General features: G+C 48.1%; 3 protein-coding genes across 3 annotated transcripts in view; 2 read left to right on the top strand and 1 right to left on the bottom strand.

Annotated features, from left to right (window-relative positions):
• LOC139107185 (vitellogenin-3-like) overlaps positions 1-23,150 on the top strand; it is an 85,830-nt gene that overhangs the window by 17,532 nt on the left and 45,148 nt on the right. The window lies entirely within an intron of this gene.
• LOC139107241 (large ribosomal subunit protein eL21-like) lies at positions 155-1,045 on the bottom strand. The gene is made up of 2 exons (XM_070664675.1): positions 928-1,045; positions 155-690 (listed from the first exon to the last, which is right to left on the bottom strand). The coding sequence occupies exon 2, from the start codon at positions 668-670 to the stop codon at positions 191-193; it is 480 nt and encodes a 159-aa protein (XP_070520776.1). The 5' UTR covers positions 671-690; positions 928-1,045; the 3' UTR covers positions 155-190.
• Positions 3,279-23,150, top strand: part of Dora (zinc finger SWIM domain-containing dorado) — a gene marked incomplete at its 5' end in the record, with an annotated part of 41,317 nt that continues 21,445 nt past the window's right edge. Inside the window, one exon of the mRNA XM_070664235.1 lies at positions 3,279-3,687. Coding sequence (XP_070520336.1) covers positions 3,279-3,687 — 409 coding nt within the window. The remainder of the gene's footprint in view (positions 3,688-23,150) is intronic.

The following is a 23,150-nucleotide window of genomic DNA, read 5'->3' as shown; positions in this document are numbered from 1 at the left end:
TCACATGATTCCGTAACTCTGATTTTAGATACATCCAGAAGAATAAGCCAATCAAACGCAAGATAAACGCATGCGACGTCGTCGCGCGGTGATAAAAATATTAAAAAAAAAATTATTAATTATTTTTACAGAAGAAATTTAATACAAATGCAAGTTCCCTTTTTAAAATATTTATTTTTCACTCAATACATTAAGCGATAAATTCATATGGGATTGGTGCAAGCAAAATAGGTGCCTCTCGTCCCGATACAATGTGGGCCTTGGAGGGTTCGGCAGGTTGTCTCTTCAACTGGGCACGAACATTTGTTTGCTTTGCCTCTTTCCTGAGCCTTTCGTTCTCTTTGACTCGTTTGAGGAAGTCATCCCTACACTTGGAATGGCTCAGATGCTCGATGCGTAGATTGATTCTCTTAGCGATGATGCGTCCTCGAACTCTTTTGTTAACAATGACTCCCAGAGCGTGTGCCGTCACGTTAAAGACACGGCCGGTCTTACCATGGTAGTCTTTATACGGCATTCCCTTTTGCACTGCGCCATTCCCTTTGATGTCTACAATGTCACCAACTTTGTACGTCTTCATGTACGTAGACAAGGGAATGGTACCATGTTTGCGAAACTTGCGGGAGAACAAGTCTCTTGTACCACGTCTATAACCCTTTGGGTTGGTCATGGCAATGCGTTAATTTATACCTGAAAAAATAACATTGTATAAAACTCAAGCAACAAATTTTTTTTATTTAAATCTAATAATAGAGTCACATTTTACGCGTCACGTTAGGATTTTTCTAATAAAAAATACGCAACGTGTAATGTGTGAAATTGTAACTCAGCGGTCATCCAGATAAAATTTGATGTAATGAATACTTTAATTCGGGCTAGAAGCAATCGTGTATCACGAAATAAGAGTAATAATTATTTTCAACTTACGAGAAGGTAAAATATATTTATACGGCTTGAATCGCAAAAGCTAACCAGAGGTAACCACAAAATATTAACAAGCATACAGTACACAGACAGGGGTTGAGGAGAAACTCACATTCGAGAGAAGCGACACGCTACGAGTTGATGTGAAATTAACATTTCTTTAAAGTCCGATTTACATTACTGTAGTAAGCTTCAGGCCGTGAGCATAATGCTGTCAATATCGAAGCTTAAACAAGTAAGAGACTTAAAAAATGTGCAAAATTAATAATATTTAATCTGTAATCAATGGATTTGAGTGAAGAGGAGAGTGGAGAGCAATAGAGAATCATTCGAAAGAGACGAAACTCGCGGCGAAGCGCGACATGGTACGAAGACAGTCGAAGATGTTCGAAAATGAAGGAGAGTGGTGGCGCACGGCGCCCTCTGACGCTTCGTTGTCAGTCGCAGCAGGGAGCGCGCAGGAGGTGGTCTGTCGTGGTCTGCCGTATACGCCATATTTGTTGTTGTCGTCGATGGGGGTAGCGGTAGGCCAGCCTCGAAGTTTCGCGGACTCGGCTCGTTGACGGCTGGGCCCGCGATAACGGTCGGCGACGATCACGGGAAACGGTGCGCGCGTGAGAAAAATCCGCGACGTGCTCGCGGAGTCGCGGAGAGCATCGCGGTGGACGATTCCTGGCGCGCGCGAGCGCGTTGGTGTGTGCGTGTGTGCGTCGGTCGAACGGGGCCACGGGGCGGGTAGAGACGGGAGGGATACGTGCGTGCGTGTGTGCGCGCGCGCACTCTCGGCCGAGAGACGTCCCTTTCGGCCCGCGAAGAGCGTAACATCGATGGGGCACCGTGACGGCTCAGCTGTCCTGCTCCGTGCCGAGTGCGCCGCCGTGCGTGTGCGCGTGTGCACGCGCGTTTGTGTACTATCGCCGCCCGCGTCAACAGTCACGCTGCTTACGCTCGGCGATGCCCTGTTAGCGTCGCGGCGCGTCTGCCACTTGTAAACGGCCGCTGGGGGCTGGCGAGACGACGCGCGCTGACATCCGGACCTCCGGACGTGGACTTCGTTGCGGGATTAGAGGTAAGCGCGGAGGAAGGATTCTGAATGTTCATGCGCGCGCGTGTGTGTGTGTGTGATGTTGCGCGTGTGCGCGCTTAGGATGCAATTCGAATGCGCGTTCGCGTGGCGGATGCCACAAGAATTTCGGTAGATTCGTAGGCACAGAAAAAAAGGGCGATGAAGGGGGAGAAGGAAGGGGAGGGGGCTGCCGTTGTGCATGGGGTCGGGGTCGTTGTACGTTCTTGACGCGGGGTCTGTTGACCCTGGCCAAGGTCCTCGCGGTTCATGGCTGCGTCGTGTCGACGCGTCTACGCGCGAGATGCACCTCTCGCGCCCCTTCCCCCGTACCCGCGCGCCGTACACGTCGCTCCCCTTAACCTAGTCCAACAATTCGTCGCTTGACTCGCGAGTGCGTCTCCCTCGCGACTCCGCGCCGAAGATGGAGCGGATTCCGCTTCACGCGCGAGACGGGGCGCCGCGCGTGTGATCTCGCGCTGCCCGAAAAATCAATACCGCCGGTTTGTCCGCGAGGTAACGCGAATCAGCTGTTTCTGTTTTACTCGAAGGACCCGCGAGAGACGCGAGACCTCCGCGCCGTTCGCGGCTACGTTTACACGGCGCGCCGCGCCGCATGCTTCTCGTACGCGCGCGCCAGTCATGGCGACGGTTTCCCGAAAAACTTGTTGATTTCCTCATTCGTGACCTTATTCCGGCTATCTCGCCTTCTACCATCGCCAGACGGAGGACGACGAGACGGCGTCCTCGCGAAATTGTTTCACGGACCAAGTCGTCGCCGGAATTACTTCGTTGGCTCCCGCAGAATTACTCCGATTATTTCGGGTACGTGGATATCTTCAATTTTTGCGTTTCGAATTTTGTTGAAATTGCATTGCGCTGTACGAAATAAACTGTTCGTTACGCGACTCTGAAATTACTTTTAATCCGTTCGTTTCCATGACCCTATTCCGACTGCACTTCGGCCAAATATAACAAACGACCTGGTCGGTATCGCGAGCCTTTTGCGTACCCCGGCAACCTTCGGCGGGATGGAATCGTTTCGAGAAACGGCTCTCCTTCGATCGTTTTCTTCCTTCTTCCTTGTACGCTGCGAGCGCGTATTTACTCGAGTAACGAAGAGCCGCAAGGACGTTCGATAATGAAATACGATTTCTTTTGATTGCAGGTGTTTAAGTACGCGTTGGTGAAGTCTGCGCCGCTACGCGATCGCGCGAACGGGACTCGGCGTGGTGGCGGGCACGGTGGCCGGTAATCGCCGAGGACGCGCTCGTAGTTTCGCGTGTGCTGATCCGCACGGCAATTAAAACTGGCGGGCAACCTGGCTCGGTCCTCCGGTAGCGGTGGCGGCGGCGGCGGCGGTGGCGGTCGGACCGGCGGCAGAGCTGGAGGCAGTAGTAACAACGGAGCCGCCGGTGGCAGCGGCGGCAGCGGCAACGGGGGTGCCGGGGGTTCGAGGAACGCGGGGGCTGCTGGAGCCGCCGGCGAACCCGGGACCGTCGCGGACGAAGCCGCCGGACCTGCCGGCGGACACCTGATCGAATGGGAGGAAAACGACCGCTTCTCCTTCGACGACTCCGACCGCTTCGAGGAGGACTCCTTGTGCAGCTTCAGCAGCGAGCCCGAGTCGCTCTGCAACAACTGGCGGGGATGGAGGCGACTGCCACCGACGTTCGGATTGTCCAAGAAGTCCTGCGAAGGTGAGTCCACCTTGTTTCACCTGTTGTAGTAGTTTGAACGATTGGGGTAGATCGCTAACTAAAATTATGATGTACGTTAATAACTATAGAAAGAAAAGAAAGAGAATGTTTATTTATGCATTTATTTATAAAAATATTTATTTATGTTTTTGATTTATGTTATCGATTTACCCTAACAGATTTGTAATATATTGGAGATTTCGCGATTTGCATTGACAAGAGAGGTGATCCTGATAGATGCGCGAGTGCATCCTCGTGGATGAGCTCAGAACCGGATTTGGGGCGGGTTTTGTCGCGGTGTTACTGTATGTGTAGATAAACTGTCTTGGTTTCCTGGCAACTTTGCGAATCCGTCTTATTGCATCGCTTTCGTATCGCGTATCGCGTTCGTTTACGAATGAATCAATGCAATAAGATCGACACGCGGGCAGTGAAAGTATTTGAATCCACTTTCTCGTTGCAACGCTTGTACGCGTCGCGATAGAAAGCGAGCGTGCGCATTTTTTCTGGCTGATTTATTATTTTTAATTATAAACTCATTTAAAAAGAGAAAACAGATGTATTATTTAAAAAAATCGTGCACGTGCCGCTGATATTATTTGATTTTATTCCACAAAATTAGATACCTTTATAAAATACAATATAAAATATATTCGCTTACTTTACGCGTTTATAATTATTCCTGAAAAATAACAATTAGCTTCCTTTATTACGCAAAGATAATTAGCGTTTATTTTCGCATTAACGTTAGCCGGTTGTACGACAACAAAGACTTTCCCGTTGCCGTCTCATATTTTTCCTCATATATCCCGGCGGCACGAGATGTCGGTCGCGCGTGTAATACCGTCGTTTGAATTTCAATTGCATTATTGCACGGCGAGGCTTCAGACTGAATTTGCAACGGTCCGCTCTCCGTGATCGATCCGGCTGAAACGTGACGATAGGGCAAGCAGGAACGTCTTCCTTCCTTCGGCTCAGAAGCTTCCGGCTTCTCTCATTTCGAGAGACGTGGGATTGAAATACAAATGGAAACCAACGGGACTTGGAACGTTCCCCGCGTTAAAGGCTGTCGGCGGGATGGGTTTGCGCGCGGGTAAAACTCCGCGATAACGTTAAGAGCCGACGGCGATGCATAGACGGGCATTCGCTGCCACGCGAACGATTATTTCAGCGGATTATTTGTTGCGCTACGTCCGCGCGTCATCGTCGCGGCCTGATAAAGAGAAAACGCGGCGAGTGCACGGCGTTTCACCGCCGCCCGTGTGGTTTCCGGAGTCATCATTCGTACGTTACGACTACTCCGCGGTCGTCTTTCGCGAAAGGGTCGCGGAGCACGACGTGAAACACGCTATGTTGCGCCACGAGAAGGCAATCCCGATTGTTCGCGCGTATCAGTCAAAGTCAGTAAGTCGGAACGAATTAATTTTGCTGCCTTGCGATTGAAGTATTACCGACGATAAAGGACCGCTCTTGCGACGGGATCTTATTTTACATCGGCTGAAGTAATATGTACATACGAGCGAAAGGTTTTTTTTTTTCATTTTTTTCATCTAAATTCCGTGCGATTAAAGTGCATTGTTAAAAATACCTTAGCCGCGAGTCGGAAGGCGCGCGCGAGTCGAATACAAAATATTTTAGATCCGCGAGTTTCCCTTTTTGTTTTTTCCTTTGTTTTTTTTTTCTTTTTCTTTTTTAGCAATACGTGCACGTTAGTTTTTCACGGAAAATGGAATTATCCGCGTATATACAATCATGCAAATTACCTCGCGCAGTTTGCAAACGGTTTTCCCAGTTTGTGTGTGGACTGAATGCATTAATGCAATTTTAACTTTCTCACACGGGCATGCCGAGCGCCCGATGCTCGTTCCCTTCGAGGATAAATGCAAATCTCCGCTGCTCTTTTCTACATTTCCCAAAGCTTTGAAATTGTCGAACTGCGCGGAGAGCGCGAACGACATTTGAAATAACATAAAAAAAAAAAAAAAACAAAAAAAATAGAACCCCTGCCTTCGCGTTTGTTTATTTAATTCTCTGCGCGAAACTTCCTTTTACCAATGTCATATTTTACAAAGAGCGTATTTTACAAAGTGCGTTAACGCTGACGACTAAAACTTTACACAGCAACCGCCGTTCTTCTCTCCCGTGTCTCCCGTGGAAAATCATGATCGCGGCTTCATTAAGAATTAAACGGGCTTTCTGCGAAGTTTAATAAAGACAGAAGGCGCGATATTGAGAACTTTCAGGAAACTTTCCGTTCTTCGCTTTTAAAGTGGAGATCACTTTTAAAGTGGAGAAGAATATGACGTTCTTCCCGCGCAGATAAGAGAAATTGTTTGCTAGTTGCCTTTAAAAGTTAACGACGCGCGCATGTGTACACTTATTATCACATTGCCAGCATTACGTGTAACCTCTGCCCGTTGTTCTGCGATATGACTTGAATAATTATTTCCTTTTCTAACGAACGCCGCGAGTCGTGAAGCACTCTCGCGTCTCGCGTGCGTATCTATCGTCGATCTTTTCCACTTGTCGGTTTGTGCCCGCGCGAATCCGTGACTCGTGCGTGCACGGTGCATGGGCGGTTGCATCTTCGCGATCGTGTCAAGGATGAAGGTCCCGAGATACCGTAGGCTTCCGCGCGCTGATCTCGCCTCGTTGGTAATCAGTTTCGCAAATTTAAGTAGATCGGCGCCAAGCTACGCACGAACGATGGCCTTTGCCCCCGCGCGAGATTCCGTAGAACGCGCGAATTTCACGGCGGGCTGGGAGGCGAGAGTCCCTGGGAAGCGCATTTCCAGCTGCGATACGTACGCATCCGTCCGGGTACGCGTGCACGTAAGGTTCCGCCTCCATGTAAATCGGCTCTCGCATGCGGGCGTTGTATTCTCACCCCCTCATCCCGCTCTCGACGTTCCCTCGCTTTCCTCGGCAACTGCGGATATTTCGCACTTGAACCGTGTCGATCGACGATGCACGTCTTGCGGGTGACGTTTTCACGCGAGATTTCACGACGTTGCGATATCACGTCGAAATTCCCCGCCATAGATTTCTACATTTTCGAGACGCGTTCGGGGTGCACGTTCACCGCGTTAAATAGGTTTCTCGCTAAGGGATTAGGAAGACGAGCGCTGTCTTGCGGGAACTTGAAATTCTGCCGTACGGGAAACTCTCGTGGCCGGTGATTGAAACGTGGTCACCGCAGTCAATTTCTCTCGTATCGCGAACGTAACTAACCTGCCCAACTATCAGATTACAATCCCGCCGCTATTGTACCGTGCAGCACGCTGATTAGAGAGTCGAGCACGGGCGCGTAACAGCTCTCTGCGTCCGCGCGCGTATTGACATTAGGCTCGAGATTGATCCCGCGCAATGAATTGCCGGCGCTTATCAAGCGGTTTTTAACGCCGGCAGCGATATACGGTGCAGCCGCGAGCCTATAATATAAATCACACGCGCGTATCCCGCACGTAGGATTTAGCCCGACGTTGATCGATGAGCCCCGTCGCGAATCAGCGTTCGTACGCGGGCATTAACGCGCCCGAGTCGTCGAAGCAATTCGCGTAACGAGATATCCGCGAGTCGACGAGAGGCGAAACGCTCGCCGAACGCGCGTTACCGGCGACTGTCTCGCGTATTTCACGGCGCGAAGTTTCGCCGTTATCTAAAAGCCGCGCGAGAGAAAGCTTCCCCCGGGTGCTCGACTTCGTACCGCTCGCCTCCATTACGCGGACGAATTGAGACGAGGGAGGAAGCCTCGAAGCTAATTAAATAGACGGCTGCGAACGGGGTCGCGCGGTCTCTCTGCCTTCCCGAACGTTGCAACCCGCTTCTGCGAAGAGCGGCGAAAGGTTTCGCGCGAAATCGCGCCGAATTACCTGCGTGTCTTATCTGCGCCAGACGCGTCGGGAGTAATCGACCGTCGCGAAGGACGCACGCACGGATGAGAAATATTGGCCGGTGGAAGTATCGGCGACGGGGAAATGACTGCCTCGCGTAATAATATCGATCGGTGTAATACCCGGCCCGGCGAAATTCCCGCGACGATGTAAAGCCTTCGCGCGTCGCGGAAGCTACCGGCGTATAAGTGCCCATTACCTGCTATACAGAACTAACGTAGAACAATGGAGCGGCGCTTCTCCCCTACGTAATTACTGCGCGGCTCACGTTCGAGGGCGAGGGTCTTTCTCGTGCCGTTCGCCTAGGCCCAGGGGTGCACAACTCGGATATTAGCCTGCCGTAAGTCGTCCTACGGTAGCCCTCGAGGTAGCTCTCCGGCGGATACGAGGCTCATGCTCAAGGCGGTACGGGATGAGGTATTACGCTCGCTCGGCTTTATTAAACCGGTTGATTTTACGTTGTTATACTCGGTATCCACCGCGCGCGTCGTGGACTCACGCCGGGAGTATGAAGTCGATCGATTGACAACGGAAATGACGAGTAAACGTACGAATTATGGTTAGTGCCGTTGATGACAACGATCCCGTAATTAATAGAGTTAAATCGTCATCTCGCGCGCAGGAGCACGTCTGCAACGAGAGTAGATATTTGAGATAAAGCAGGGTGGAGGTATTAAATCAGGCTTTTTCTTTAATTTTGCAAAGATAAAAATTTATATTTTATTATAATAATCAATTTCAAGGGTCCGGGAAAGATTTTGAGATTTTTTACAAGCGCATCGTATGTCGCACACTTCTGGCGTAGGTGTTGCCTGCCACCTTCTCGTACAGTACTATAATACGGGCATTAGAAAGCGTATAGGTTCACGTTCAGTACGTCGTACACGTGCGTCCGCCGTCGTACCTATCCGACTCGCGGCTGCAATTACTGTTCCGGCAACAGATGCGCTCATTCTCGTCCGTGTTGCATGTTTCCGATAAGTGTCTTCTTAAGATACGACGTGCGCAAAGCTGACGCGATTACGAAGATAATCGCGAAGGCTCCGTCAGGCCTATCACTTTTCTCTCGCAAAATTAATTTGGCATGTACAGCGAAACCAAAGTTAAGTAATTTCGCGAGAAAAGTTTCATTAAATCTCGTGGCGCCAGTTATCGGACGTCGGACGTCGCGGATCTTCCTCGTAGCCCTCGTCGCGTCAATAGAAAACTTTATTGACTTCATTCCAGAATACAAATGCAGGAACGGTCCACGTTTTTTTTTTGTTCTTGTTTTTTTTTATTATTATTTTTTTTTAATTTTTTTTTTCTCTCCAATGAATGATCGTAACAATGGGCGAGGTGTAAAACGGCAGCGGCATATTAATAAATTTTCATGCGGCGTTGCGCTGAACGTTTAATTTCCTGAAAATTACGTTTTCGCTATTATCGTAATTCCACCGTCCCTCCCAGCGAGCGTATCGATTTTTCCTTTTCCCGAGCCGGCGGCTTCGCCGGCACATCACGAATGCGTTCGGCGTGCGCATATCAATATTGACGTGTAGGAAATTGAAATAAATTATTCCTTGTTACGTGCGGCGGCAAGAGCGTTGCAGATAGCCGCGCTAATGGGTCAATCGATCATTCGTCCGTATAGGCACAGCAATCGAACGATTTGCGCGAAAGATATTTGATTATTTGCACCTGTATAATTCGAGGGCGAGACTGCATCCGCGATTCATGCGCGCGAAATCACGACGACGGCCACGTGTACGCGGCATCTTATAAATTCCTCAGACGCGTTTTCTGAGGGCGTCTCCGTTCTCGTGTTTTACGACACGGCGACCCTCGACTCTTTTACATTTGTCTGCTGACGCCCCACGAAACCTTAGCTGGATAACCACCTCGAGTGAGAAACGGGAATAACGCTACGTGGAAATGTGACGCGGTGGAACAAAGCGCCGTTCCCCGCGTCGCGAAGATCGTCTCGAAAGTCCTTAAGGACTCGTCAGGTCGGATGAGAATGAACCGCTCGAAGCGCCTTCGTCGTGAATTTCTCAGTGCAAACAAACTACTTAATGGCTATTGTTACGGACGTACCGGCGGGCTCAGTCGTGCAATTTCTTCGTGCCGTCCGAAAGTCACGGGGAAAAATCGAATAAAACAGTCCGCAGAAAAAAAAAATTTTTATCCTTCCCGCTCGTCGTCTATTCGTTGAAATACATGATCTGAATCGCGAGTAGGACGCATAATTCTCTTGAGAGATTTTTTTTCTCCTCGTAATTATCTGCGTCTCGCCGACGTCTTCGGATTACGTGACGATTCGCCCCAGTCGAATACGTTAACGCGAGTGTAATACGCGTGAGGAATCGCACGAATCGCGGGGTTACCTTGTAATCCAAATATTCGCAACTTCATTAAAAATATTTTACGCCTCCGAGTCTTCTTTTGTGACGAGAAACCGCGCGGAGGACTTCAACTGAAACAGGACGTGTCGCGGTAACTTCTCGTCGCGCTTCTCCGGCTATCGCGTATCACGGGCGTTAACAACGAGCGTTAACAACGCACGGCCGCAAATTTGATTTGCCGACAAACTTCGTCTTCGAATTCTCGCCTCCGCGACGAAAGCCGTTCGCACACACGGCTCGCACGGCGCAGTATTACGTCCCGAAGCGCGAACAAATAGCCTCCGCCGCCTTGTGAGAGAGGACCAGAAGGTCCGCGGCACGGTGCGGCGGTGTTTGGTGTATCGCTCGCGTATTTAATTACCGGGGTCGCGTGACGACGTGGTCGTCGGTGAAAAGGTGACGGGCGCTAACACTGTCAACGGCCCTTTGTGCTCGTTACGACCGCGCGTAGTTTGGGAGAGTCGTTAGGACGAGACGCGCGCCCGCCTCTTGTCTCCGATCCGGCCATATATTCTCCCGTAGTTATTTTCGTTATTGACATTGATTGCAACATCCTTCCCCACCCTCCCCTTTCTCGAATTAATAGCGTAATCCTCCGCGAAACGTTAAAGCGTATCTCGTAATTGCCCGCGTGCTAACCGTTTCTATTTTGTTCGCGCAAAGTCCCCGAACGCGGCGACGATACCATCTCTTTCGCGACGCTTATTCGGCCTCGTCGCGTGCATTTTTACGAGGCGAAGAAACGAGGCGAACCGTCCAACACCCAGATCGAGCGGCCGTCCGTTTCGTTCTGGTTTCCTCGAAGGGCAGACACTGATCGATGCAAATCGCGTGGGACTGAGAATAATGATGCTCTCTTGCATGCACGTGTCGTTGCTTCGTGTTCGTTATTGAATTAAAAAAAATTTTTTTTTTTAATGATAATAAATTAATAAGAAGAAAAGTTCCCAACGTTACATAACATGCGACATAATCGTTAATGAAAAAAAAATCCCTCCCATATAAAACTTTAAATTATTTACAATTTCGATAACATGTATTTTAATTGATAACAAAATCGTCAAGCAAGTAATGGATTTTGAAACCGAATGACGGAGATTTTCGTGCAAGCGCAAACCGAAAAGTTTCAGGTCGAAAATAATAGTACAAAGATATATTTCGATTCGTATTTATTAATTATTTAGTACAAAAATTAGACGCTCGTTCCGAAATGGAAAGTGAAAAAAAAAAAAAAAAAATGCAGCTCCCTCTCATTTGCGTCGCACGCGTCATCGTGGCGCACTTTAAACGAGGTGCAGCGGGGTTAAACAGAGAATAAGACAATAACGAATCGCCTACCCGTTTTGTCGATGACTCTGGCTCAGGGTCGGTCATTGCACTTTCGTGATCCGGGTATAACAAAGAGAACGAGTTGGGTAAGACGGGTCTATTATTCGTTAGGCTCACGACTTTTGGGCGTTAGTATTTACTGCCGTCTTCGTACGATAAGTATCTTTATACTGCACACGAGGGACGCCCGTCGCCGTTCGTTGTTCAATAGGCCGCGAGGAGTTTCGCATATTTTTCACCCGCGAATACATTCACCGCGATTGAAGCGCACTTCGCGATCGCACGGGAAAAAAAAAAGTCCCGCCGTTGAGAATCGAAGTTTCGCTCTTCCATGAACCTCCGACGTTTTATTTTCGAGATAAACGTCTTTCCGCTTTCTCGTAAAAAAAAAGAAAGAAAAAAAAAATTCGGAGGTATTCCGCAAAGTTTTAGCACGAATAATAGAGTCGATATGTCACCGTTCGTATCAGATGTCCCGTCTAATGCTGTCAGAGATTTGCGTGGAGGAAGAAATAAGAATTCACGTGCATAAAGCACATTTCTCGTGCGCGCGAGATGCTTGAACGCCGGCCAATATTGTGGTACTCTTCGATTACGGGAATAGTAAAACAGGACTGTTTGTGTCACGGAGCAGGCCACAAAGTTCGAATCCGAAGAAAAGCGCAGCGGAGATAGGGCAGGTAGTCGGGCTCCGACATCCGGTTTGCCGTGGAACGAAGTCAATGCACCTGGCTCGCAGCATCGGACCGATCCTCGTGAGCTGTCTCCTTCTTACGCAAGCAGCGCTATTCCTCAGCTCGTCTCCTCGTCTCTTTCTCCCTCCTTTTCTTTTCTTTTTACCGGGACCCACCGAGAAAAACGCTCTTCGATGTGGGATAAACGGCCGATGGTCAAGCCGCTCGAATGTTGCATTATGCGCATGCTGCTGCACGGTGCTGCATAAACATAATTTTTTTTTTTTTTTTTTTCTTTTTCTTTAATACATCGAATATGCACTCGCGATAGCGCCATTGTTCTTCGCTTCAGCCGTGAAATTTATGGATATGATACGTCTCTTGGGCGTCGCGAGTAATTCGACACGGCGTTTCTCTGCCCGCGTCCGCGGTAACGCGAGAGCAAACGCCCTTTCGCCACGATGTACTGGAAAAACTCGGTCGTGCGAGGACAGCATAATGACGACGTATAATGAGCGCTTTGCGCGCTTCGCGAACGAAAAGAGTGCGGCGAGGAGGGCTGGCCTGCTTCGGCAAGTCGCCGCTAAATCGCCGATCGTTATCGATGGGAGATAGGGCGAGAAAAAGCAATGGGCCTGTAAAAGTAAGAGAGTATCACGAGTCGAAGGAGATGGTCGAATGATGCACCGGAGGGAGGCGGCCGTGTGTCTCTTTGTGAGGTTCATGGCCGGCTCCTTTCAGGACCGCAGGATCGATGCTGCGAGGAGATTCACCGGCGAGAAAGGGGACCGCGGCCCTTCCGTTCCCTCGTTCGTCCTGTACTTTTTTTCGCTCAGGTCAGGAACAGGGAAGGTGAGTCACAATAACAAGCTGAACGAGGTGTAAGGCGGATAATGATGACAGAAAGAACGATGACCGTACCGGAAAGTCTCCTAACTGCTGTGTGACTCGTCTACTTTTCGTCTATATATCGTGCGCCACGCTGAGCGCCCTCGCCGAGTCATTGTACCGGCATTTAATCGAGAGACGGTCACATTTAAATACCAACGTGCCTTTCTGTTAAATACCGGCTGAAAAATGCGATGAGTCAGGTACTGTACATGCAAGCTCGACGAATTTGTCCGTCCGCGATATTTCGTGCGAGTATAAGCTGACAGGGGATCTCGGACTTCGATGCAAATTATGCATCTACGAGTTACATACAATCCTCAACTTTTTTTTCTTTTTTTTCTTTTTTTTTTTAATTTTTTTCTTTCTCTCGCGCGGCAATTTAATTTTGACAATGTCGCTCGCCTGCACTTTTCGCTGGCAGCGTGCAAGCAATGACCGTACAAGATTTTACAGAACCCGTACAAGACCGCGGGAATAATTCATCATACGTTTGTCGACGGCGTCGAATTCGAGTTAGTATCTTCGGCGTGGCATCGCGAGATTAATAGCGACTCGCATGGTTTCCGGCTTGCTCGACCCGTTCGAAAATAACGCTGCGACGAGAGACAAAGGGGATGAGGCCGATAGAAAACTAGATCGCTCTCGCGAGTTCGCTTTGTTTCGTCAGGTCGTTTCTCTTTTTTTTTCTTTTTTTTTTATTATTTTTCTTTCTTTTTTTTTTCCATTGTCGTCATAGACGTAGATTAGGGGAAGACAAATGTCGACAATGTGCCGCGTCAGGCGGGCACTAAGCGAGCTTGTTTTGATTCATCGCCAACGCAAATTGATTCACCGGTTAAAAATATTGAAAAATATATCTCGCTCCTCATCCCCGTTCCCGCCTATGCTCGCGCGGATGATTAAATGCCGCAATTCTTACGATGTTTTGCGCGCACGCGAGGGTAGTTGTATCGATCGGACACCCGCGGTGTCGCGTTAAAGCCACCTTCGTTGAATCTACGAACGCGCGCTCGTACTCCTGTTACAGACGCGTCGTACGCGGAATCGAGGGATATATTTCGGGGGATTTAATTGCGAAGCGCATACAAAATTTCGCGGCTCAAAGGAAACCGTGTCATTTCGGATTCAACTCGTGGATTATGTTTTATACACATTATGTTTTGCGGAGAGGGAAAACAAAAAAAAATGTGCACGTATGCACGATGTTCTCGGTATTACGCCGATTTTGCATAATTTACTCGTAACTTGCCGTCGTAAGACGCTAATATCGGCATTTTACGTAGCGCATTAATTTTCTTAAAATAATCCCGCTGCCACGTGAAAGGCAAACCTTTACGTGTCCGCAAATTGCGGTTAACATGAGAACTTAGCACGAAAACGCTAATCGCAAACGAGAAATTGCCGGAGCGCTAATGTATGTCACACCAATTGTCTGCACATTATCGTTATCATCGTTCTAACAATTACAGTCTCTTTATTAGACTACACTTAGCTAAGAAAAAAAAAAAATTGCAAAACAAAAAAAAAAAAAGTAATACACGTATAACGCACGCATTATGAAAATCCGAGATAATCGATAAGAAGTTTCAATCGAATGCACTCCGCGTCGAACACGTAGATATTCTTTCTCTCTCCGGTCCCACCCTCGTTTTCTCAAGAACAAATCGATGTCGGCCGGCTATCGTCGCGTCGGCGGTAGCAACAACTCGCTCGCGTGCTCACGCTATGAATAAGTGATTGCTCCTTCGAACTTAAACGCGAAAAGTCTTGGCCGTCCGAGTCGCGCACGTGCACGGTTTCTCACGGTGAACAGAGCCTCGCCGCCGTTGCGCGTTTTTTTTTCGACGGCCGATGCCGCTCGAGGGCTCGAGGCGATCGCACGCGAAGTCCGCGAGAGTGTACGGCCCCGGCGTGGGAGAGAGCGAGTTTTTAAATAATTTGTATTAAAATTACGGCGCGGAAAGAAGTTACTTCGCGAGCAGGACGAGCCGGGGGAGGGAAGGGGGAGGAACTGCCCGTTTTCAAGCGCTCGGATAATGCACGACAAAATCGCACGCGAGCGCTCTCTCGGCGCAACAACGGCGGGTGGCTTGTCCACGTTTGCGGTCGTTTCGGCCTTCTATCCTCATGCAAATTCGGTGGCGCTTAGGCACACGTGAAAACGGCGGTCGCTTTATTCACGAGGTCTCGCCGTAAACGCGGGAAATAAAAGGAACCAGCTGCGATAATAAATAACCGGTCGGCTTCGACATAGAATTTCGCTTCCTCTCTCGAATTCCGAACGGCCACACGAGCCTCTCGCACATGCCGCGAAAGAACAATGAATTGCTCCACTTTTTTTTTTTTTTTTTTCCCTCTCTGATATATCGGCATCTGATATCTGCGCGCGAGCGACAACGATTCCACGTTAGAATGGAAGTATTAATCATTCAGGAAAGACGTCGACGTTTTCTTCATTTACGTTAACGTGAAAACGAGAATCGGGCTTGAAAATCGTTATCCCGCTGACTTATGTATTAGTGTACCGCGTTAATTAACTTTTCTTTTTTATTTCGAGATACGGATTTTTTCGTCGACATACATAAATTAGAACATTTTATATTTTGTATAAGTAATTGCGATTAGATTAGGTTTTCATAGCTTGATCATGTGTCTCTCTGATACAACAGCATTTCCTGGCTATATTTCATATTGTAGATAATGATACGATTCTTTGAAAGAAAATTTCACGAGATAACCTCTGACGATACGTGCATCGGGCAAACTATACATTTATCTTCAACGATATTATACGACTTCAGCTCATTTCCGAATGACTAATTGTACCAGCGATTTAACTCATTAAAAGGCTGAATTGTGGTTCGTTTCGGAGAAACCGTCAGGCATTAAAAGATGTATACGAGAGGTATATCGTTTGTGAAAAACCACAGTAAATAATCCTCGGACTTGCTCAATACGAACTTTTTGTGCACGTACACCTTTATTAACGAGCGTTCATATAGGGAAGGTAATTAATTGAATTTTATGTGAGAATAAATAATAATTAAATTTGTAATATGAAACAAACGACGCAACATTGATAGATTAATCAGTAAAAAATTAAAAAAAAACAAAAGGAGAACTCACGTTAGATCTCTGCAATTTATTCGTGATTAATAAGCGTGTGAGTGAATAACAGGGTTCTTATCTTAAAAAGTTGGTGCGTAACGCAAAAAATTGCAGAACAAACCAGGTTTTTTTTTTTTTAATTTAGTAAAACATCTTAAAAATAAAAATAAATGCGATATAGCAAGGCGAAGCTTGGATTAAGCTCGGTCTCGTTAGGAACTGTTTTGTAGCCATCCTGTTCGTCTAGTTCGCTCCGGCCTGATGCACTAAAAATACTCACGGTAACGCTTTATGCGACGACGTGTTAACGCGAATGGGCCTCCGAGTCGGTTGCGGCTTTGTTGCGACTCGCAGAGACCCGGTCGCAACGGCGACAGAGCCTGAGTTTCTTTGTGCACGCGATCGGCTTTAGTAAAGCAAGGAAAAAAAAAGGGTCGCAAATTAAAAAGCAATTACCTTAAATAAATTCGTCCGAGATTCTGCCAACAACGGGATTGTTTGACTTCACTTTTTTTTTTTAAATCGCTCGGATCAAACATGCGTACGGAATTTAAAAGAAGATTTCGTCTATAGGTCTTTAGAGATATTTTGAGTTTGCACGAGGTTCGTTTTCAGCAGTATTCAATTTCAGGCTACCGCGTCGTTTTTCTTTGTCGCTCGAATTTATGCAATATTTATTAGTCGGGAGTTTTAAAGGTTAAGGTTGAAGATTCTCCCGTGCGCACATCCGCCGCGTATGAAAGCACCGGGCGTGTAAGGGCGAAATTCCATTCCGACCTACAACAATAGCAGTGGCAACGACCGGGGCCGGGGCGGATCAACGTCGTTCGATAAGATTATAGCGCGGCCGACGGCGGCGGGGCAGCAGGTGCAGGTCGAGAACGGCAACGTAGGTCTGGCATAAATTTTAATCTCTCGAGAACGAGGTCGCTGGCCGCCTGTTCCAGGTGTTTTGCCGACGCTGAAAATAAAGTACGTTTTAACGAGCGGGAAAACGTCTCGCGCCGCCACGCTTCTGCGCGAATGTCATACACGCCGGTGTCCATTACGCCCCGGTACACGCCGACTTTGTCGTGTTCCTAAGGGTGGCGCTCTATTTTCTGAAATTTAACGTTAACTGGCACAGCCACTCCGAGTTCTTGCTGAAAAGAATTTCCAGTTTCTCGCGCGCGGGCAAATGTTAATCGAAAAGAAGTGCCTGGGTGGTACCCACACGGCGATTCCGAGGCCTTTTGTATTTCGTTCGCCAAACGAATGAGCAGACAGGAAAGAGCGAAAAAAGAAAAAAGAAAAAAAGGGAACGCGGATCGATCGAGGCTGTATTTTCACGTGTGCTGGCGGCGATGTCGATACAGGATTGTGCGAACGATGCTATGAGAAGATTGGTATTGACACAGGCTGCCGGGATCTGGTATAGGTTTGGCTGCGAGAAGAGTCTCTTTCGACACCTCAATATTTTTCGGCAGGGGAAAGAAAAAGAAATTTACACACATGGCTTCGTATATTACTGTTTTATCACGTCCTGCCGTTGTTCAATGATCATCTTCGCGCATCGCTGAGTCTTCGATAAAAAATCCTTGAAAGATTTTGAAAAAAAAAAAAAAGAAAAATAATAAATTTTTTTTTTTTTTTTTATAACGTTAAGTATTCTAACTAAAACGGAGTTATTGTAACTCGAGGAAGTTGAGAGCTACTACAACTGACACCGCGACGCTCGAAATTTCCATTTGTACGAGATGCAGATACGTTGATTCATAAGTAATTCTTCGCGGAGGAAAGAAGAGGCTTTCAAGGATCTTCCTGAATCAGCGTGTCTTCCTAAAGAACGAGCAAGAGTTCTTCGTGGAAGTCTCTTTATGCATGAGTCACACAACATAACAGAATCGGCGCGTTTGCTCCGATGCAGCTAGCCCGTGCGAGCTAAGCGATAAAGTTAATTAGAGCTAACGGTAACGCAATAAAAATTAATTAAGGGGAGAAGAGAACGGCAATTAAGTTGAATAAATAAAAAACAAAAAAAGTTAGGAGCAAGTGGGGAATATAGTTCTCAAGTTTTTAAACAGCTGCTCGCGAACTTTCAACAAATTATTGCGAATTTTATGAAAAGCCTTTCTCGTAGAATCCATTAAAACGTCTTTCTTATCTCATTTTATCAGGGAAGACACGCTGTTTCTCTTTTAAGACCGAGGTCTTTCAATCTACGAGTGTTTTAGTTCCCACCGCTCGGGAGAGTCATGGCGATTCGGATTTCTCGTGAGTCATTGCCTCCTACATTTTCGAGCAGCTGCGCCTCAACTTCCTACCGCCGCATTTAAATTTTACGGTCCCGACCCGGGCCCCGGCTGCGACGTAGAGTCTACAGCGGGAGGGCTCAATTTGAAAGAATTAATTTACGGCTTAACAAAAGGATGGCGCGAGCACGTGGGTCACGGGCAGCGAGATAAATTATTAGAGAAACGCGTTACAGGGTTGGACAATGGCGGTTCTACGATCACGGCGTTACGCCGCTTTCGCTTTACGCCCGCGAAAAGCGGGAACAGTTTCTTAAATCTTTCCCGTAACCGCGTGGGAAATTTACATTTTACTCTCGTCGTTTATGCGCGGAGGATGTGCCCTTGGGATCGCATTACGTTACATTTTCTTTCGAAGGCCAGAAAGCAACAAAAGTCGTTTGCGTAATGCAGCATGTAATAACGCCACGTCGTACATTATAAAATGCGTGAAACGTTTTTAAATCGAACAGCTAATCATTTATGATGTTGATCGCGCATCTGTATTACGGACAAAGTCAAGACTGGGTTGTTACATTTGAAGATGTAACTTTATTTTATTACCTACCTATTTAATCGATAATTAAATTTATTTGATTAACATATTTAAAGATGTACATTTGTTTCTTGGAGGTCGAGTCTGATTACTTATCGCAATGAAAATTCAGCTTGAAAAACTTGACGTGACTCTTTTGACGCGCAACATACATTCAATTAATTTTCTACTCCGTTACCAATTCGTTCGTCGATTCGCTTTCACAAAGCAAAGAACTCTCTCGCCCTCTCTCATTACTTTCGGACTTGTCGGAATGAATTCGCGATCAAATTGGCTAAATTTGACGGAAGACGGAGGAAACGAACTGGATCTCATTTGGAACGGAGCTGAACTCGTTGAGCGATACTCTGTCTCATCACGGCGCTCCTTTTCTTTTCCTCCAGACTTTCTATCGTCTATCGCGCCGCGACTAGTTCAGGTACAAATCGCTTCTCGGTAAGTTTCATTCTCCTCGCGGTCATCGACGCGATATGACGCCGTCGTATGATATGGAAGGGGAGGGGAAAAGAAAAAAAAAAAAAAGATTTTCCTTAGTCAAGCCCGAAGTTATAATTGGCAATTCTTGGGAAATCAAACGTTCTCGCGCGAGGCATCCGGGGAACGTCGAAGCACACGCGCTTTAACGGCAGACTGTCGCGCTCGGTTCATCTGCGAATTTAATTTAATATAGGAAAACTGTTAATTAAGCCGGGGGCAACGAGAGCGCGGGCAATATCTCGCGTCTGAACGCAACACATCCTTCGTACGCGCGCGCAAGTTTTACGGCTGGCCCAAGTTAACAAGATTGCATCCGCGCGAGCAATATCGGCAGTAGTAAGCCGAATAATGGGCTGCGGCGGGGGTGGCACTCCAGATGTGTATATTTAAATTATTCCTGCGGAGTGTATCTCGCAGGGTACTCGCGGTATACGTCATGCCGTCGTGGAAGATGATTAATATGCCATCTCTGTCGGCCGCGTCGTCGCGATTTCTCGCGCGAGCGCGAGAAAATTGACATCACTTATCTCGCGAATCCACCCGACCCGCTTTGAGAAAGTGGTCCCCGCCAAAGGGGAAGCAATCGCGAAAAACGCGGGCGCGACGCGCTCCGCGGGTTTACGGACCTCGTTCGAGTCGCGGCCGTTCTTTGCTCGTCGCTCTTTTCCTTTTCCGAAAGACCGACGGTCTCCCTTTCGCAATCTCAATAATTACTATTCGCGAGAAGGAAATAGGGCGAGAGGAGGGAAAAAATACACCGGTGCAAACTGAATTGGACGAAAAGTTAGCGAGGAGACAAAGAGTCGGAGCCGAGGGGAGACGAAAGAGCGAATAAAGTAGAAAAGTGGTTGGCGCAGTTGAAGAGAGGAAAAGAGAAAGAGAGTACGCTCATATTGAGATGTATCCCAGTATCTGTATCCCTACAGTAAGAGAAAGATAGCGAGCGAGAGAATGAGAGAGGCAGAGAGAGAAAGAGAGAGAGAGAGAGAGAGAGAGAGAGAGAGAGAGAGAGAGAGAGAGAGAGAGAGAGAGAGAGAGAGAGAGAGAGAGAGAGAGAGAGAGAGAGAGAGAGGAACCGCGTTGTCATGACGACCGTATCGATCCTCGCGGGTCGCGAAGGTATGTACGAAACGATTCGCAGTTAGCAAATTCTATCCTGGCGCGTTAATACGAGTAGGCTCTGCTGGAGTTGCGAGTTGTGCCACACATCGAACCTCGCATATCCGCACGCGATAGTTACCCGGGAGTTAGACGAGCGAGAGCAGAGCGCCCGGGCCCAAGCCGCAAATTAATTCCCGCGTCCCCGAGGCGAGTCGTCGCCCGTTCCGGCTCCTGCTCTCGGCTCTTAGGAATTCGTCCTGGGAATCCGATGCAATTCGGTTTGACTTACAACGTCGTACCGTATGGAAATTCAATGTATTGTCATGCTCACCGGCGTCGGAATCTCGCGGGACGTTAAAAGCTAGGATTCCGCGATGAAGAACATTATTATTCAGGAGAAGAAAAAAAAAATAAAATAAAAGAAGAGCACGGTAGAATAATTTGGGCAATAGCTTCTCGAATTTTCACGGCGACGCTTTCGTCGCGACAAGTCTTCGCGTAGCACAAACCGATGGAGAGCCAGCAAAGATGCATCGGATACACGATGAACGGTCTCTCGCCGATTACGCGCGCTTCTCGGTGTCGCCAGCGAAAGCAAGCGCGCGACGAAACTGGAACGGTGGAATTAAATAACATATCTTGACAGGTGCAACGGCCGATCCGGCGATCAGGCCTATTCCCCGCCGGCTGTCGAGGCAAGGTTGCACTTACGCTCCAGGTGCAAAACGTTTTGCTTTCCAGGCCGAAAGCATATTTTTCTTTTCCGAAATTAACTTTCAAGCCTTCGCTTTGATGGGATCGTTAAGCAAGCCGATATCGGGGGAGTCGGGTTAAAACTTCCTTTCGCGAAGATAAATTATCTTCTTATCCTTCTTATGTATAATAATATATACATGTATAAGGTTAATCGTTGCCGGCGTTTTTCAAGAGACCGGCTCTTCGTTTAAGATTTACCTTTGCGTATTATATTATTACGTTGCCGGCGTTAATCGCCGCGAAACGAGTCCCCCATGGAGAAAACTAATATTGTTATTATGAGCGTAATTGCACAAACGTCATAATGCACGTCGCGTGAAAATGCCTCCGAAGCTTATTTAGCGCGGGCTAGGGATAACGAGGTCGTTGAACTTCCCGCATTTCCGCCGTGCGACGTCACCGTCGGCATTATCGCTTGAAGGATCGTTATCCTCCTGTCGCAAAATCTCCCTACGTAAATTGTCGATAGAAAAGACAACAACCGTGACTGACAAGGAGCCGTTTGCGCAAAGAAGGAGGGGGGGGGGCAAACTTTCCGTGAAATAACGTGGTCAGAAGATCGATAGGCGGTGAAGGGTTACGCTTGCCGGAAAAATTTGACGGGATCGCCGACGTCTCATTTAAAAAGGATGTTTCCATTTGCGCCGCCGATGATCCGCGCGTGATCCAATTACCGCGAAATGGTCGCCGCGGCTCCGACAATTTGGAGCTTCGATGCTTACGCAACTATCGGCGGGGGATCCGCGGATAATTCATCCCCGATAAACCAGCGTCGACCCCGTTTACGCTGCGATCGATTTTTCACAAACCCCGCGCCCGTAAACCGAAGTGGAATTTTATTTCGCGCGATTTACGCTTGACGGCGACGCGGGTAACTTTCGGTCGGCGAAATCTATTTATATCGCCGGGCTTCCTCGTCTCCTTTCTCGTACCCCGCGATTGTCCGCGCAAGGTGCGAAATTATCCGCGTCTGCCGAGGAGGAATGCCGCCGGTTCGTAGAACGCCTTCTTCCAGTTTGACTAGTCGCGCTCGGGCGCAACAAAGGGCTTCTCGGCGACAGACGGTGGATGACCTGCGCCAGGCGATCCGGTGTTTTCACAAACGCCGACACGCACACGTGTGCAGAGCGACGCGTGGTCCGGCCGCAGAGTCCATTTAAAGATCACCACCTTAGCGGGAAGTGGAAAAAAAAAAAAAAAAGTGACAGGTCTCTTGTGCACCTAACGGCGACTGTACCACATGGACTCGCGGACGAACGTCCGCTCGTCCTCTGCTTCGTGCCGCATGAAACGATGTTTAAACGAAATTTGTTGATTTTTCATTAGCCGTCGCGGATAGTTACGACGTTTCTGTTAGTTCGAGTCGGGTACTCGCGTTGTTATTAATCTCGAAATTAAACGAGATGAATATTCATTTTCGTCAATGAATAAATTTAGGGATTCACCGATCTTTATTTGATACGTACCGTTTTACTTTCGCGTTTATTTATTAACATTATGCATGCGCATACGGCCACTTTTTCCTGGATAGACTTTCCGCGCGCCAATAGACTTTGCAAGATTTTACTTCCAGATTATCCTGACAGGTAATCCCGCCGGAAATAGCAGCCACTTTTCGCGCAGACGGGCCGTTATCCAGCCCGGCTCGCGTGTGAGCGTTTCATATTTAAGGCACTCGTTTCCCGTTCGGAACGTTGGAATCGGCGCCCGCGTATCCTCTGAAAAACCGGAAAAAGCTTCGATACTACTCGAGACTTTCCATTCGGAAATCTCGTCGCTCTCGTTACTTCGGCGCAAGCTGCGAAAAGACTGAGCGTCAATTTCGCACGTGACGTCTGTGAAGAAAATTGAGGATCCCTTTTTTTATTTTATTCTCGGGACCCGGATATACCGTACCGTGTCCTCGATTTGCCTGGATTCCGGCATACCGGAATCCGACGATTCGCGTACGAAAGTTACCTCTTCCGGGGTCTTCATTTCGCGGTGGCGGCGCCGTAAAGTTTTGTTCCCTCGCGCTGCGAGCA

This window comes from Cardiocondyla obscurior, linkage group LG12 (genome assembly GCF_019399895.1).
Source record: "Cardiocondyla obscurior isolate alpha-2009 linkage group LG12, Cobs3.1, whole genome shotgun sequence".
Classification (NCBI taxonomy): Eukaryota; Metazoa; Arthropoda; class Insecta; order Hymenoptera; family Formicidae; genus Cardiocondyla; species Cardiocondyla obscurior.
This window is presented reverse-complemented; position numbering and strand designations above follow the sequence as displayed.